This window comes from Parus major, chromosome Z, assembly GCF_001522545.3.
Source record: "Parus major isolate Abel chromosome Z, Parus_major1.1, whole genome shotgun sequence".
Lineage (NCBI taxonomy): Eukaryota > Metazoa > Chordata > Aves > Passeriformes > Paridae > Parus > Parus major.
Window position 1 is genome coordinate 6,912,323 of NC_031799.1, and position 17,435 is coordinate 6,929,757.

General features: G+C 48.3%; 1 protein-coding gene across 1 annotated transcript; it reads right to left on the reverse strand.

Annotated features, from left to right (window-relative positions):
* Nucleotides 1–10: 10 nt before the first annotated feature.
* On the reverse strand, nucleotides 11–14,820 carry LOC107198328 (aquaporin-7-like). The gene is made up of 6 exons (XM_033520567.1): nucleotides 14,669–14,820; nucleotides 10,974–11,100; nucleotides 3,429–3,566; nucleotides 2,597–2,715; nucleotides 1,064–1,281; nucleotides 11–252 (listed from the first exon to the last, which is right to left on the reverse strand). The coding sequence occupies exons 1-6, from the start codon at nucleotides 14,762–14,764 to the stop codon at nucleotides 93–95; spliced, it is 858 nt and encodes a 285-aa protein (XP_033376458.1). The 5' UTR covers nucleotides 14,765–14,820; the 3' UTR covers nucleotides 11–92.
* Nucleotides 14,821–17,435: the final 2,615 nt, after the last annotated feature.

Below are 17,435 nucleotides of genomic sequence, written 5' to 3' on the forward strand. Positions count from 1 at the left end.
GTAGGTTTACTGAAATCTAGTCCCTCATCTGTCCACCAAAAAGGTGGACAAACAGCTGTGCCCTTCACATGTGTCATCACAGCACATGGCTGTCACAGTCTTGAAGTCTCCATGACTGCCTGTTCTTTCTCGTGCTCAGTTTCATGGCCAGGGTGGTTGTGAAAGTCAATGCAGAGTTTGTAGATGAAAACACCAAAAAGACATCCCAGAATTGGAGCTGTGACTGGGACCCACCACCAGGAATGGTCAGCCCTAAAATGAAACACAGAAGAGGCAGCTGGTGAGCTAGACTGGAACCACTGCCCTGCCACATCCTGCTGGGGAAGGAGTGAGCTGTGTGAGCAGAGTCTGTCTCACTGCAGCCACTAAGCCTACAATTGGCTTAGATGAATTTTCTGTCCCCCCACATAACTGCTGGAGGGAAGGTCATTTTCCCCATCAGCATGTAAAGGTAGCTCCACACTGCAGGTTTCTTGTTCTCCTAAAGAAATGGGCTGTGTGGTCTCAATGAGTTGGACTCTCAGAATGTTATAAGCATTTTGCCTCCCCGCTTCCAATAAAATCTGTGACTCTCTACAAAGCTCTCAAATATATTTTCTGGGAATTTAAAGAAAATGGGCATCTGGGACAGGAGACTGGTAATGATCTCACCAGAGGAAAAGCCATAACATGACACCATCTTACTAGATAGAGTAGGCCAAGGTTTCTTGTCCAAATTCAGACTCAAAATTTAGGCAACCTGTTCAGCAATCCACCTGCATGCAGGTGACCTGCATTCTGGCTTTCTGCTCACTGCAAAAGCCGGCTGGATCTCCAGTGAACAGGCAGACAATTTTGTGCCCAAACTGAGGTATCTGAGTGTCAAGGTGAATCCCATGCCAGAGAATAAGTGTACTCCAAATTTTGTGTACATAATGAACAAGGCTCCTGTAAGCACAACCCTCACACTCTGTACTGATACCATCACTTGGTCCAAAGTAAAAAGGCTTCATGACACATTTTATCTTGTGCTTATCTCCTCCCCTGGCAAGTGGAGCAAGCTAAGAACAAAACATTCACTCACGTGAAGACGGCTGTTCCCCAGCCAGCAATTGCCGTGAAGATCCGGGGGGGCAGGTCCCTGGAGGGGTTTATGGCATAGCCTGTGTTCAGCCCCATTCCCAGACCAATGCCCAGGACCAGCATACCCGTGAGCATGGGCTGAGCGCCTTTGATGGCCGCGTTGTTTTTCTCATCATGGATGACTAGAACACCCAGGATCAGCATAACTGTCGCTGTAAACTGCAGGAACAGAAAAGGGTCAGGATAGAGAATGGGGAAGGTTGGAAGATCCTGCTCAGGAGAGCAGGAAAGACTTCCCAGAATGAAAGCAGATGAAATTCATGGTCTAATCAAGGTAGGAGGGACCCAAATATTACTCCCTCCTCACAAGTGGACTGAAGAAAATTCTTTTCTCAGCAAAAACCTCATCACCGAGACTGATACAAATTCCTCATCAATGTCATCTCTATCTTTCAAGTCAGGGAAAGGGGTTATTTTATGTACATTCTATCTGACAGAGGCAGAGCCATAACAAACTGCTCACGAGACAAACTTGATCGTCCCTAGAGGAAGTGATGTTTTGTACAGCCTGATTGCAGATATCAGATTCTCACCTAGGAAACTGAATTTCCCATCAGTGACTACATAGTTGGCATTTATAGATTTGCAGTGCCCAGGACATCAGGAAGCACAGTGTTGATAGAGGTGATGACACATGACTCTTTATGCTTCAGAAAATGTAGCTGGAGAGACTTGAACTGCTTGCACAGACACCAGCAAAACCAGAAACTGCAGCTTTTGGAAAGGCACTGTAATTCTAATTTGCTTTCTTGTGGATCAAGGACATTGCCTGGTCCACAGGAGGCTCAGGGGATCCACTCCCCACCTCTAGGCTCTTCCACCATCCTCTTTGTCATGCCCAGGCAGGAAGGAGTCCAAATCACAGGCTTCCAAAGATTTGCCTTGGAAGTGAATCTTCCTTCTCTGGTGTCTCAGTGCCCCTCATCCCCTGAAGAATCCCTTTCCTATTTCTGGGCATCTGGACACAGTGCTGTAAGCTGGGAATCTACTGCACACAGTCTCAATGGATCTGATCAAACACAGAGGTTCAGTCCAGGCTGTGCCAGATGTGGAGACAGTCCCAGGCTCTCTGTGCTGGGGTGGGGCAGCACAGCTGCCAAGGAGCAGGGTATAGAATCCAAATAGGGAAGGAACAGTTCAGCCCTGAACCCAGAGGAGATGGCCAGTGATATAGCTCAGCTTCTCACTTCTCACTGCATGCATGGCAGGCAGGGAAGGTGTCTGGAGAGCCCCTGAACCAAGCTGTGGAACAGCCTACATGTATTAGGCTTTAGGCCAAACCTTTTAGGCTTGCCCAAGTCACCAAGGTGATTTGGATCTTACCTTTCAGGTGCCTGCCTGGATGCTGGGCTCCTTGGGAAAAGAGGTAGTGGCTGTGTCTGTGCATGTAGAGCTGTGGGGACCTGTAGCAGCCCTGCAGCAGCACCTGTAACCACCCACCTTCTCCTAGCACACCACGGCCATTCCCACTGACCTCTGTGAAGAAGGCTCCCTGCAAGGATACATTGGGAGCAGGGTAAGTAGAGAAGATCATCGCTGTAGCAGTTGGTCCTGACACTGTAAGGTTTCCTTGGGTGTAGTCATAAATAGCATCTAGGAGAAGTGGTAATTATGGAAGTTAGCACAGCATTCATCCCACAGGACACACACACAAGTCCACCTGTTGCAGACATCAGGGAGAAGGGAAGCAGTAGAAGATGTGATGGAGGTGACACACTCCTCACAGAGCATGATCTCATCAATATCTGTTTTGCACAGACTTTGGTTTGAAGTCACTTCCTTACACCTGCCAGATCCCTATCCCTGCTCCAGGAGCCCAGGGTAGCCTGGATTGTCTGGATACACTGGAGGCCTCCAACCCTCTGGCCCTCAGAGACCAAGACATGCTAGGGGCAACGGGTAGTGGATCCTCTGCTCACAACTCAAAACCCCCCATGGCTGCAAACCTGTGTTCCACAGAGCATCAGAGGCCCCCAGAGCTCCAGAGGCACCTAATTCATGGTAGTTCATGTAAATAAAGCCCCTGCAGACCTGAAAACAAAATGCTGACAAAATGCAGCTACTGTTCTGCTGAAGACAGCTCTTGGAAGTGGGAATGCCCAGCTCTCCAGGAGCTCTATATCCTTTCCAGAGGTATATCTGGGACCTGCTCTAAACTTGAGCTGTGGTCTGTCCCACAAGCCAGGAACTTGCCTTCCTCATCCAGAAATCTTGCTGGGTACTGTAAAAGGACATACATTGACAACACTATGAGCTGACTCAAATTATCCTTACAGCAACCTCTGTGATGAAAGACACAACCCTACCATAGTAGACAGCAAAGACGGTGGCTGCTGCCATAAAGGAACCCAGGAACTGGCCGATTATATAAGCTGTAAGTGTTGTCCAGGAGATATTCCCTAAAACGCATTGTGTAATGGTGATGGCGGCATTCAGATGAGCTCCTGCAAAAATCACAGAAAAAGAGAGGCCTCAACACTGATGGAACTGTTTTGGAACATGTGATGTGGTAGATGCACCATCCCTAGAAACATTCAAAGCCAGATTGGACAGGGCTCTGAGCAACCTGCACTAGATGATGTTTCTGCTCATTGCAGGCCAGTTGGACTGGATGAACTTGAAAGGTCTCTTCCAACCCAAATTATTCTTTGGTTCTATGCCCCGTTCCCCACAGCAATCAGCCAGACACTGACCTAGAACAGCAAGAATCTCTCAGGTCAGGGTCTTACTCCTGCACAGACGCACAATGAACCTTTCTGTGGATACAATTTCTGAACCTGAGAGAATTTCAAGCTCTCAGGGGCTGATTGTTCCCAAGGGAAAGTCTTTGGGAACTGTCTTTCTTAAGGACTGTTGGTGTCAATAAGGTTTTACTCTCACAAAACAAGACACAGATGTTCTGAGTGTTTTCTCTCTTGTCCCACCAATGGGATGAGGGAGGTGTTGTTCCTTCAACCAGTCAGGGTAACCTGGATCGGAACACCTTATAAGAAAGGGTAGTAAACCCTGAAATAAAGGCTTTGCCTCATGAGCCTCTGGTTGCTGTGTGTAATATTCGAACCCTTCATTCTATACTTCATGTCTTGTAGCAACGTCTGGTGCCCAACGGGAATTCAGCATCAAGACTATGGCAACTGAGGAGAGCTAAAATCACCCCCACCCACCCTAGAGAAACGGGGTTCAGTCCAGTGGCTTCTGCCTGCCATTTTTTCCTTTTGCTGGAGAATTCTTCCCAGTGATCTGAAAGCATGCCAGTGGCTGCTTTAGCCCCAGAGGAGGAAATAGTCCTGGATTTATGGTTGGACATTCTCTACAGACAGGATCTGGACACTTTTGAAGCAGATATTAATGCTTTGTATTTATGGGGGAAAGAACATGGATTTTTTCCAACTGCCGCTGATGCACTGTTGAAATATCGTTGGCAGAGCTTAGGTGATGTGATACCAACAGGTGCTGTTGGTAAGAAAGCAAAACTGCTCCTCCCTTGGAAGAGATTCATGATTGTAATAGAAGCCGTGAGCTCCAGAGCCTTGTCTTGCGACGTCTCAAGAGGTTGGGTCCGAAGGAGGAGACTGGTCTGATCCAGAAGCCGCTCTGCTGGTGCATAACTCACGGGAGACAGCATCGAACTTGGACCAGAACTGCCTAGAGGGAGTATTTTCCCCAACCCCATCCCCTTGCGGGTCCCGCCTGCGGGTGGATGCTCTTTTGTCCGAGTCACACGGGATGGGTGACCGGCGGGAGGGGGAAGCAGAAGATTCGATTAGTGAAATCCACCCGTCGCCCGGGGCTCGGGAAACCGCGGGATGGAGAGGAAGCAAGAATCCTCCAAGCGTTTCCTACGATGGAGGGCGCACAAGTGGCCTCTGATCCACCGGCAGTGGCGGCAGGGCCGCTAGGACCCCTCTCTGTGGTGTTCATGAACTGTGGCATTCCTGCTCTGGTCCCTTTCCCTCAGGCAGACGCCGCGGGCACAGGGAATGGCGGGATTTCATCCGCTCCCCAAGCACAACTGGGGGGCGGCCTCACCGCGTCTGCACCGGCTCCGGCCGGCGCAGTCAGGCAATTGATCGATTTAATGCCCGAAGGAGATGGTGTGGCCCCGCTCTAACCTGCGTGGACTGTTTCGCCGCTGCCCCTTCACTCAGAAAGGGCCAGCGGTGCGGCCCAAGCGGCAACAGTGGCCCAGGTCCGGCCGCCGCGCCCACAGGCGCTGACGGGACGGGCTCCGCTCCCATCGCAGGCGGAGGCGCCGGCCCTGGCCTGGCTGTGGACAGCACGGCGGCTCGGCCAGCACTGCGATCCCCTGCAGCCCCCCCGCAAGCGGCACACCGGCCACCGCAGCCAGCACAGGTCCTCTGTTGGACCCAGGCTCCCCCGGGCCCCCCCTGCCAGCGTGGCGGCGCTAGGGGCTGCCAGGGGTGACGCTGCCCACAGGAACGGCGCCACAGCTCTTGTGAGCTCCACCGCCTTCCCGGTGCCCCGTCCCTCCTGCAAGCAGAACTCGAACGCCAGAGCTGCCCCAGATCCGGCGGCTGGCGCCATAGGGGCCACCTCCCCGGGTACCGTGGGTGTCGGAGCAGAGGCGTCTGAACCTCCCTTATTTATCAAAGGGGCTCGCAGTGAAGCTGGCTCTTCGGGGCAAGTCTCTGCTCGGAGTGGAGGACGTGGAGACGGTCCCAACTCCAGCGCCCATTGGACATTTCCCCCATGCCAGGTCACAGTGCATCCCAGAGATCCCAGACGGTTTTGGGACAAGGTCAAAGAAAAAGCCTTGGAGATGGGAGATTGGGAGCTCCTTGAATGATTAGGGGGAACTGGAGATAGTTTTCCTGATTTTTCAGATTCTGCCAAGAACAGTCTGGTACAGCAGACGCAAGCTCCAGCCAGGTGCCTGTCTGTGCTCCTGTGACATCTAAGGGGCAAGATCAAAGAGATACTATGACCTCACAAGGAGGCCTTCATGCTTTTCCGGTGGTAAAGGAAAATCCTCAAACAGGGCTGCCTAATACGCATCAAGTTATATCCACTAAAGCTGTGATGCGCGTTAGAGACAAGGTTGCAAAATACGGACTGGGGCCTCAGGAGATAATGCGGATGATTTGCATTATTAACTCTGAGTCACTGACATTAATAACATTAAGCACCTTGCTCAAGTGTTATTTCAGTCTGTCCAGTTTGAAGTCTTTGAAGCCAATTGGAGTCAGCTGGCCACGAAAGCAGCTGTAGTATTACATCCTATAAAATAGGATGTAATAGTTGTCTCACCATGACCCTAGGTATGAGGTTAGAAGTGATCTGTTGACAGGGGTTGGAAATTTTTCTGACCTTGATTTCCAGGTTACATTCCACCTACAGATGCTGGATCAATGCCAGAAGACAGGCATTGCAGCTCTGATTAAAACCATAGAGTTGTCAGCTCCAAAGCAGAAGTTCGCTATTGTAGTCCAAGGGACAAAGGAACCTTATATGCAGTTTGTTGAAAAACTCTCTGCATCTTTGGAGAAGCAGGTGGACAACCCTGACTTGAGAAGGCTACTGGTCACACAGTTGGCAAGAAGCAATGCCAGTGATGACTGCAGGAGGATAATAGAGGCTCTCCCAGGTGATCCATCTTCACCAGAGATGGTTCAGGGTTGTGGCCTTGTAGGCACCACAGATTATAAAATGGTTGCCTTGGCTACTGCCTTACCAGCATCCATGAAAGGGCCAAAGGGTAAGCAGCAGAAGCAAGAGACAGCACAAGCCACCAAAAAGCAGGGGAAACAGAAGCACAAAGGGAAAGCTCCCTTGTTTCTGCGTGGTACGTGGAAAGCCAAACCATGCTGCAGAGCACAAAGTTTTCAAAGTTTGCACATTGCAGAGCACAGCAAAGTTTGATGCTAAGGGCCAGCCTTTCGCAGATCAAGGAAACGCAAAGCTGAGCGCCTCAGAGAAACGCGCTCAGACATAAGCCTTTTCCCAGGTCCTGAAGCTGATGCAGGCTTACTCAGCCAGCTTGTGGCCAGCACCCATGACTCAGCTGGACTTGATGTGTGTATAGCAGCAGCAGTAGTCCTGAACTCTTGCAAAGTGCATAGAGTTCCTTCGGATGCCTTTGGACCCTTGGGGGAGGGTAAAAGTGCCCTCCTAATGGGAAGGTCAAGTGCCACCCTTCAGGGCATCATTGTGCATCTGGGACTTGCTGATTATTTGGGACAGATTTCTGCTATGGTTTTCATGCCCACCCCTCCCCTCACCATTACCGAGAAAACACACATTGCTCAACTTGTGCCTTTCAAGTCCTGTTTCCAGGGCTGCGGACCGGTGTCGAGGGTTCGTTTGCTTTGAATCAACTGGACCACCTCAGGTGTACTGGACTGCAACCCTGACTGACAAAAGGCCTGAGATGTGGAGTACCCTGTGCCTCCGTGGCGCCACCCCACCAGAGATCCACCTGCAAGGCCTGATTGACACAGGTGCCAGTGTCACCATCCTGGCCTCCTCTGTGTGGCCTCCGGAGTGGCCTCTGGATCCTGAGGAGTCAACTGTCACAGGATTGAGGGGAATGGCCAAATGTTTTGTCAGCCAGCAGCCTGTGCTGATCACGAGCTCAGAGGGACAGTCTGTTATGGTTTGGACTTATGTCACCACAGCTACTGCTAATCTCTGGGGGTGGGATGTACTGGCGGCTTGGGGAGTTTGGATCAGGACAGATTTTTAATGCAGACCACTGTGACGGAGGGCGCACAGTGTCCCATGCCTCCCTTACAGGGGCGTGGAGATGAACACATCTGGGAAACTCAATGGTCCCTCCAAAAAGAAAATGCAGTCAGCTTTCAAGATTTGGTTCAACAGCAAGTTACAAGCTTTACCAATCTGCCAGATTTCATAGCATAAGATGATGCCAGGGCTGACAAATTGGCTAACCCTGCATGGGTAGCACCTCAGCCTGATGTGCTAGCATAGGCCAGAGCATCGCATGGATTCTTTCATCAAAATGCACATACATTGCCAAAGCAGCTTCATTTGACTCCAGCTGAGGCTAGTGACATTGTCAATTCCTGTGATGAATTCAAGGCGCACTTGATCCGCCTTTACCAACAGGCGTACACCCCAGAGGTCTCAAGGCCTAGGAAATTTGGCAAACAGATGTTACCCAAATTGCTGAATTCAGGAGGGTCAAGTATGTGCATGCTGACAAGTATGTGTCTGTTGACACTTTCTCCTCTGCAATGTGGGCTTTTGCTCACACTGGAGTTAAAACGTGCGATGTCATTGCCCATTGGAGGCAGGCTTTTGCCATGCTCGAGATACCTTCTACTGTGAGAACCAGTTATGGCCCTGCTTACACCTCACAGAAAGTGCAGCAGTTTATGCAATTGTGGGGTTTCACACAAATTTGGCATTCGGCATTCAGCATTCTCCAATGGGCCAAGCCATTGTTGAACGTGCTCATGGTACTCTGAAGCATGTTCTTCAAAAACAAAAACAGGGGTTGCAGGATGAAACCCTGCAAAGTCGATTGGCAAAACCTTTGTATATGATAAATCACCTTACGGTGCCACAGAATTCAAATAACCCGGTCATCTTGAAGTATCGCCTTACTTTACAGGCTTCAGGAGAGACACATCAGCCCTGAGCGAAAGTTCAGGTGTGAAATTTAACCACCAAGCAGTGGGAAGGCCCATTTGAACTTATGGCTTCGGATCATGGGTATGCATGTGTATCCACAGATACTGGGGTGCACTGGGTACCTACAAAGTGTGTCCATCCTGACCTGCAATCACAAAGGCAGAACTGAGCCAACAGGCAAACCACAGGCCATGACCAGAATGAAGGTCATCAAGTGGAGGAACCTTCAAGTGATGACACAGATGCAGAAAATGCGAGTGATCGCTCAGACAGTCCCTCTACGAGCAGGCGTTAAGCATCTTTCTCGTTTTTCTTTTTTTTCTTTTTTTTTTTAATAGGAAGAAAGGGTGAGATGTGGACATGATTTCTGAACCTGAGAGAATTTCAAGCTCTCAGGGGCTGATTTTTCCCAAGGGAAAGTCTTTTGGGGACTGTCTTTCTCAAGTACTGTTGGTGTCAATAAGGTTTTACTTTCCCAAAACAAGACACAGATGTTCTGAGAGTGTTTTCTCTCTTGTCCCACCAATGGGATGAGGGAGGTGTTGCTCCTTCAACCAATCAGGGTAACCTGGATCAGAACAACTTTTAAAAAAGGGTAGAAAACTCCAAAATAAAGGCTGTGCCTCATGAACCTCCAGTTGCCCTGTTTAATATTCGAACCTTTCTATACTTCATGTCCTCTAGAAACACCTTTCTCTCTCGACAGATGAGGCATGCTGGTCAAAGAGCTCCTAGCTAGCCTTCTAAGAATTCTGTAGACCACACGCTTCCTCCAGAGAATAGGTCACCTCACCCGTCAGATATACCTCTCTTGTGATGGCATGAGTTTCCCTATGAGACTCTCAATGAGCTTCTCCCTGCTGAGCTTAAATAGAGCCCGTACTTCAGCAGATTTTGAGTAGCTGCAGGTAGATGAGAACCTGTGTTTTGATGGGACACTTTCTTTGGAGAAGGCTGGTATCACAATGGTGCTTTTGAAGACTGAATGAGTCTGGGTCTCATGCCCTTGGTGAAAACCACATGTGTTCTCCAGGCCTTGTGTCCCCAGGAGTCTAAAGAAAATATTTATTTTTCCTGCCTAATAGGTACCAACTTTGAGGGTCAGTAAATATTCCAGTCTTCATGACCATCTTCTACTCCAGACTCCAAAAGGGGTAAGATGCAGACATTTCATCAAACAGGACAGAGTGAAGTGGAAGTGCATGTACCACCTGCTACAGTCAAACAACCACAACTGGAATGGGGGCAGATCACTTCTTAGACCCTCTGCTCTTTTGTGGGTATGGCCAGCTCTTTCAAAGATCATAAAAAGCATCTTGTCACACAGATGAAGCTAAATTACTATGTCAGGAAGGTATGAAATTTGTTTTGTAATGATACTCTTGCTGGCGGAGCTGAGATCCCTTCTGTACTGCCCTCTGCCCTCAACAGATCAGCTCCTTCTCACAAGTCACTTGGGACTACAGGACATACTTTCCTCAGTCCACTTTCCCCAGGCTGTTTCCACCAGCTCCAAAAGGACAAGAAAATCAAGAGCTAACTGCTCCTGACTGCTCACGTGGAAAATTCTTCCTTTCCAAGCCAGCCCCAGGTTTGGACCTCTGTCTAGTCCAACAGTTCAAGAGCAAGGAGTTGCTTTAATTTTCTGCCCATTAGGGCCCTTAAAGTTTTCTTTTGGTGCAAATGAATGCAGAAATTGCAGAAGGCAAAGGTAGTGCTGTCATTTGAGGGATGCCACCCCATGGTCCCCAGACACCACTTCCTGAGTTCATGTGGGGCATTTGTGCATGGGTGTAAGTGATAGGGAGAAAATTTGCATACCATTCCTTTTGCAGCATCAGCAGTAAGCTCTCCTTTGCAATAAATTATTTACTTCCCCGTGGTCGTATCAACAGCAGGTTTTGGGAGCTCCCTGTCTCCTTGGGCCATGCTGGAATGTCCCAAATGGGGGAGCTGCTGAAACCTGGCTCTGTTGGCCACAACAGAAGGGGCTGGCCAAACTTCCCTCTCCCTGTCCCATTTGCCTAGCCACAGCTCAGAACACAAGTTTGGGGTCAGTATTCTGTATGTATGCTGTGCATGCCTCATCCCTGGCCTCTCCTGCTTTGCTTGTCTAGGGACTCTAGGACTGCTTTTTTTCAGGTGAGGGCACTTCCAACGCCATAACACACCCCTCCACTCCTGTCCACAATTCACATGGCCTTTATGGAACATGGATATGTCTAAGTGCTACTCACCAGATACTCCTCCAGCCGCATAGATACCCAAGGTAACACCAATCCCAAATGCCATATTGATGCTCAGATACTGACCACTGTTTCCTTTTCCCAATACCACTTGTGCCACAGAAGATAAGCCAAAAACCTGTGTAAAACAAAAGAAAGGAGAGTTAAAAGTATTGTTGCTGTAGTAGATTGGGTTCTTTGCTATTTTTTCTGCAAAAGTAATGAGCTCCCAAAGACAGGAAATCTCTAAGGTGACCATGGTCAGAAGACAGAGAGCAACTTTGCCCTGCAAAAATTGAAGTGATACCTGAGATTGGTACCCATCAAACAAAACTAGGCACTCTGATTACAGCTGGGTATGGATAGACAAACCCCAAACACACACCAAGAGCTGGGGCTCAGTGGGGGTCATTCACACAGACACACTGCAGCTGCCTCTGCCTGAAACCAGGGACATGAACTGGGGGAGCATCACCATGGACCACTGGGACATAACCTCAAAGATGGATGGAAGGAGGGTGTGCAAATTCTTACTGTCCTTCTTTTCCTGGTGTGCAATTTATTGACTAAATATGTGGTTTGGGCAGCACACAGCTATTTGCCAAACTCAACTCTAATTTTGGTAACATTCCAGCTAAAGACAAGAAAGGAAATTCTGGTTTAACTTTGCTGTCCAACACATATATTTTCAGTTTGGAAACAGCCAAAGCTTCAGTGTTTTTTTTAGTGGCCAAAGGAGAACCAGTGGAAAAAAAACAAACCAAACTAAAGGTAAACATTCCAGCAGGAAAGCACATATTCAAATCATTGCTCTGTCCTGAGAGAATTCTATTTCATGCTTTTGATGTGGTAAGAGTGGAAAAAGCAGTTCTTTGCATGCTCTTAACGCTGAAATCTGGAGAAGGACAAGGCATCTCTTGAGGTTTCTGTCTCCTAAACCACTGAGGGTTTGGAAGGTGTATCCTGTTCCTTGGACTGCATTGATGTTTATCCAAGGTAACATGTATTTCAAAGACAAGAAAGTCAGTATATTCTCCAACACATAAACTTCTGCTTTGGCTTGTGCTGTTGAACTGTGTTCTGGCTATTCTGCCTGCATCCAGATTTTATCTCACGTGTCTGCTTACCCTCATTGTTTCCAGACATCACCCTGGTCCCCAGAGATGCTGCTCTTATCTCTCTTGTAGGCACAGACCACATTCTTCTCTGCACAGAGCTACAGCCCCCACAGTGTGAGCCCTTCTCACTCTGCCTCAGCGAAACTCCCCAGAAACAGTTTGTGATGTCCCCTTAACAACTGCAAATTACACGAATTCTATATACTCATCTGTGATTTTTCCAAAGCCAGATACAAGAGACAACAAATATGTAAGGCACAGGTTTTGCAGGAGAGCACATAGGTGCAGAGACTGGGTTGCAGGGGAGGAGACATGACTGTGCATAAACAGCACTGAAAAAGCCCCACAAGATAGAACACAGAATCTGTTTTTCAGCACAGATACAAACTTGTGTTTTCTTCCTGTATCCTCACAGTTCCAAAACACCATTTCTTTTAATTCCTTCTTCCCTAGTCCTTGCTCTACTTAGTCCTGCTGCCTGGTTCCTCTTACCCATATTGCCTGTCCATTAAGCTGAGAGGCTCTGGGAGTGTTATTGTCCAAATAACAGCCATTCAGGCATCCTGGAGGTGCATCCAGACCACTGCCTGTTGCACTGAGGGCCGAGGTGCTTCTGAAGAGTTGTGTGCTGGATGCTTTATTCTGATGCTGGATGCTGCTTTTCTTGTTGGGGCACATGTGCAGTGCCCTCCTTTTCTTTCTTCCCTTGCATGGATCAGTGAAGGAAGAGCCAGTGTGAACTGCAGGCTGAAAAATCTGCCTTGTTCAGAGTGCAGAGTAAAGAGTCCACCTCATACTGCTTCCCTGCCACGACAACCCTGAAGCTGTTCTTTATCACCTGGGAACTTCTACCACCAAATTACAGAGAAGGGAAAAAGTAAAATGGTTTGCTAAGCTGCTGCAGAGGAGTCATAGATGTCTGTACTCTGACTTACTATGGGTGCAAAACTACCTGGGAGTGAAATTCAAAGAGCTGGATGTGCAAAATTACATGATAAAAAGCAACCACGCACAGCACAGGGAGCTGTTGCCCTTGGAAATGAGCGCCTTTCTTGGTACAGAAAGCTGTGTCAAAAGGTCCCTATGCTTACACAAATCTTAATTTCTTCCTCTTTAAATCTCCAAATGCAAGTTATTTAGGTTATGCCCAGCCTTTGCATGCTAGCCTCTGTCCAGTCTAAAGTGTCTCAGCCCAGGCTTAAGTCCAGGTGTACCAGACTGGCACAGATAGATATGGGGCCCTTTCAGAGGATCTCATTCTGCTCTGTTGATCAAACACTCATAGTCTCTGGTCCCAGTGGATACTTCACCTCTACCAGCCCCCCACAGTGACTGCAAAAACTTCCTAATCCTCTACCCAAACATTTTTGAAGCAGTCCAGGAGGTCAAACCCACTTAATTACTTCTTTGTGAAACAGAACCCTCAGGCAAGGGGGCAGTTTATGTATGATTTACATAAGCACTGTTCGATTGGCAGCAAGAGAATCAAAAGTGAAATGCTGGCATGCTTCACACCCTGTAATTGCATTTCCTAATGGTGGGTTGTGGTCCTGGAGAACTTCTCCAGAAAGTTCATTACTCTGGCAACCCCGAGGGGAAGGTGGATGAACGCTGTTTTTATTTTGCAGCAGCTGTCAGTGATAGAAGAGTCCGGATCTGTTCCCTCGACCTGTTCAGTTCCCCCCCTCACCTTACCCCACCCCACCCCCCCAAACTACACCACACCTCTGGCACAGCAGGAGGAAAAGCCTCCATTCACTGTATGGGATCTTCCAGGGGGTGTGGCACAAGCATTATAGACACTACTCTTTGATGTAATTCCCAAACTTTTCCTCAGTTTCCTCCTAGAAGAGAACTGAAACAGCAGCATATCCAGAGAACGGCAGTGGAGCTGGGGAAGGGTCGACAGGAGCACAAGTCTGATGAGGAGCAGGTGGAGGAGCTTGGAATGTTGAGCCGGGAGAAAAGGAGGCTCAGGGAGGACCTGATCACTCTCTCCAGCTCCCTGATGGGAGGGTGTAGCCGGGGGGCGCTGCTCTCTTCTCCCGTGTAAAAAGTGACAGGGCAAAAGGAAATTACCTCAAATTGTGCCAGGGGAGGATTAGATTGGATATTACGAAAATTCTGTTCACCAGTGGGGTTTCAAGCATTGAAATAGGCTGCCCAGGGAAACGGTAGGTTTACAGATATTAAATATATATAATACCTTGGAGGTATTTAAAAGGCACACAGATGTGGCACTTAGGGACATGGTTTAGTGGTGCCTCCACAGTGCTGGGTTAATGCTTGAACTCTGAAAGGTCTTTCCCAACCCAAATGATTCTGTGATATTTTAATTCTATCCCGACCTACTTCACTTTCTCCCAGCATCCATCACCCTTTCCCTGTGTTACTTTTTTGCTCCAGAAGGTTTTTGGCAGATGGTCTGCCTGCAGGGAAACTGCCACCCCACTAAAGCAGAGGGGTGAGCAGAGGGATGAGCACTAGGCAACCCTGAGGATGTGGCAGGAAACCACTGACCTTACAAATCTCTGCCTTAAATGGCTAAACATTCACACACACACGCACACACATGCACAGACTCCTTACCATGAGGATGAACATTCCCAGTGCTTCTGCCAGCATCTCTCTTATGGTACTGTTACGAATCCTGAACACCTTCCTAGTCTTCTCCAATATTGTCATCCTCGCCTTCTCAAGGCTGCTTTTGTGCTCCTGTTGTGACGGCACACTTCATTGCACTGAACCAGGTTACCCTTTGAAACTTGGCACCCTTTCCTCACCCTCAGACACCTTCCCTCCCTTGGTTAACAATGAACAAGCCAATAACGCAGCAGCTAGCTTCAAAGTCTTCCCCCCTTCCCCCCCTCCCCCATATACCATCCTATAAAAGCTGTATGGTAGGGATGCAATATTTCTGTTAGGAGGGCATTGGTGACACTGTGCCTCTGCCCAGGAGAGCCTAACCCCAGAACAGTGGAACTTTCAATAGCCTTGATGTGCTCCTGAAGCCTTTCTTTCTCCTTAACCTTTTCTGCAGGAACTGAAGAGGAATTTTGGCTGTGCTCTGCATTGTAACCCATTGACTGATGGTTTGGTTCTGGTTTTTTAAACAGATTGAATTGGGACCATTTGCCTGTGCAGGATTATTTGGATGCTTCTTCTGCAGCAAGGATGCTCTGCCTGGAGCTGGTGTGCTCTGCTGTGTGCAGCTGGGAAGAGCACAATGAATTGCTTCAGGTGGAATATTTGCTCTTGTTGAATGTACCTGTGTCTGCAGGTGCCATCACATTCATGGAGAGCCTTGCACCAGCTGCCCTGTCTGTCCTCTCATATAGGGCAAGGAGAAACCAATTGCAGCAATGGTCTCAAGAGATCTTCCTGGCTTCTTACCCGGCTGCCAGATCAGAACCATTGCTGTTCTGATTCCTCCTCCATCTCCTCATTCCCTCTGCCTATCTCCCTGCTCACCAGGCTCTCTTACCTTTCCACGGTGAAAAGGTTTTAATACCTTTGATTAATCATGAAAAAACTTACATCCACTGAACACTCAAGACCTTTTTCCTTGAGCCTTTTCTGGTTCTTTGCTGGTTTTCTTCGCCTCCCTCTCAACCTGCTGCAGTTTCTCAGTGTGGCTCTGGAGGGAACAGCCCTGAAGAGGTATCAGCAGCTGCCCTGATGAGGACACAGTGCTCTGTTCATTCTGGCCCTGGCCTTGCTTCACTCTCCTCTACTGCATGGCAAAATTTCATGAGCTTTTCTTTCACCCACAGGGCACTCAACAGCTGTATTGGAAGAACCTGGGAAGCTGATTCTCCTCTTCGCTCCATAGATGATTGTATGTCTTGTGGCAGGGAGAGTTTTATGGACTGGGGTAATCCCTCCTCCAGTGACAGATTAGCTATTGACCTCAGTGCACGCCTGGCTAAATATGCAGTAAATTACTAGTCTGTCTCTGATACTGAGGATCATTTAACTATGATGGATGATAATCATATTGATTGCAAGGGTGTTTCTATATCATTTTTCTAGGTGGGAAGGTTTTTGTCCTGTGGGTCTATGACCTGTGCTATAGCACAGAATAAATCTTTCTAGGTCACTGCATTCTCTGCCATGCAAATATTTATTGGTGGAGCAGGAGCCATGGCTCCTGGAGCACCAGGTTGGGGTGGTGACAAGACCCTCAGGTTTCTTCTGCACATGGTGATTTCCAGGTGACATTACATGTCACCTGAGATCCTTGTGTCCTTGTGCTGGAGATCTCACATCTGAGTCTTTCTCAGATGGATAAGGTATGAGTGGATCAGTAACATCCACAACTGGACCTACAACTTTTATTTTCCCCTAAATCTCAGGGAGCCTTCCAGGTGGATTCCTTCCTTCTGGGCAAACAGTGAAGCTGCTAGGTATTTGATAGGCTTTGTCTCCTGGATTCAGGGTTCTATGATTCTGATTTGGGCTGAAAAATGGACAGATACTTTCTGGAACACTGGGTTCCCATAGACTTACAGTCTTCTCAGGGAAAAACACAATCCCAGTTTGCAATAGAAATCTTTGGTTTGGTGATTAAGTTTGCAACATAATTCCCAATATTAACACCAAATCATGTAAATTTCCAGCACCCTTCTAGGAGATTGTCTTTTTGTACAGATCATTCCACAAGATGGCACTGAGACATTAATTTCTCCCTTTAAGATATTCAGAAGGGCTCCTCTGTTGGCTGCTGAAAATGTGAGAATCCTTTAATTTTGGGGTTCTGCTGACCATTTTTAGATATTAAAGTGACCTGCTACTGTTCAAGGGCTGTAAAAATAACAAAACCATCACCTTTCCAAAGGTCACATAGGTCAGCACACATCTGCTCTGCAAGTACACAAACCCAAAGTGTGTGAGCCTGTGCCTGAGTTTATTACAAGCAGAGAAAAACAGGCAGCTCCAAAGGGCAATTCTTCCTCACCCAAAATAAGCACCTGAGGCCTAACATATGAATCATGCTAGATACTGGCACTTTCCCTCCAGTGTCTGCACACAGACATGGAGTCATGGGCTCCAACGTGCACCCCCACAAGTGCCAGGTGGGCTGGACTGCTCCTTCTCCCTGCATCCAGACATGGTGATCTTGAGCAAGTGAAAGCTGAGTGAGTCAGCCAAGGGCTGGATTGCAAATATCTTCTGGTTTCTCAACAGCAATCTGTTTGTACTTGCTTGGTTTCACTTACCCTCAGGGCTGACGAGGATCTCTGGGGTCACTAAATACAGTCCCCTTCTGACACAGTCAGCCACACCATACCTGCCCTTTGGTGACCTGGCCACTCTGCATTTTCATGGTAGATGATTGTTCCCCAACTCCTTCTGT

What these genes read in the sequence shown, in the direction of transcription:
- LOC107198328 (XM_033520567.1), bottom strand. Translation starts at nt 14,764, where the DNA reads ATGACAATATTGGAGAAGACTAGGAAGGTGTTCAGGATTCGTAACAGT. An exon ending in AGGGAGCCTTCTTCACAGAG is followed by an intron (nt 1,282 to 2,596) that starts GTCAGTGGGAAT and finishes CTGTTCCTGCAG; the next exon opens with TTTACAGCGACAGTTATGCT. An exon ending in TGGGGAACAGCCGTCTTCAC is followed by an intron (nt 253 to 1,063) that starts GTGAGTGAATGT and finishes GTTTCATTTTAG; the next exon opens with GGCTGACCATTCCTGGTGGT.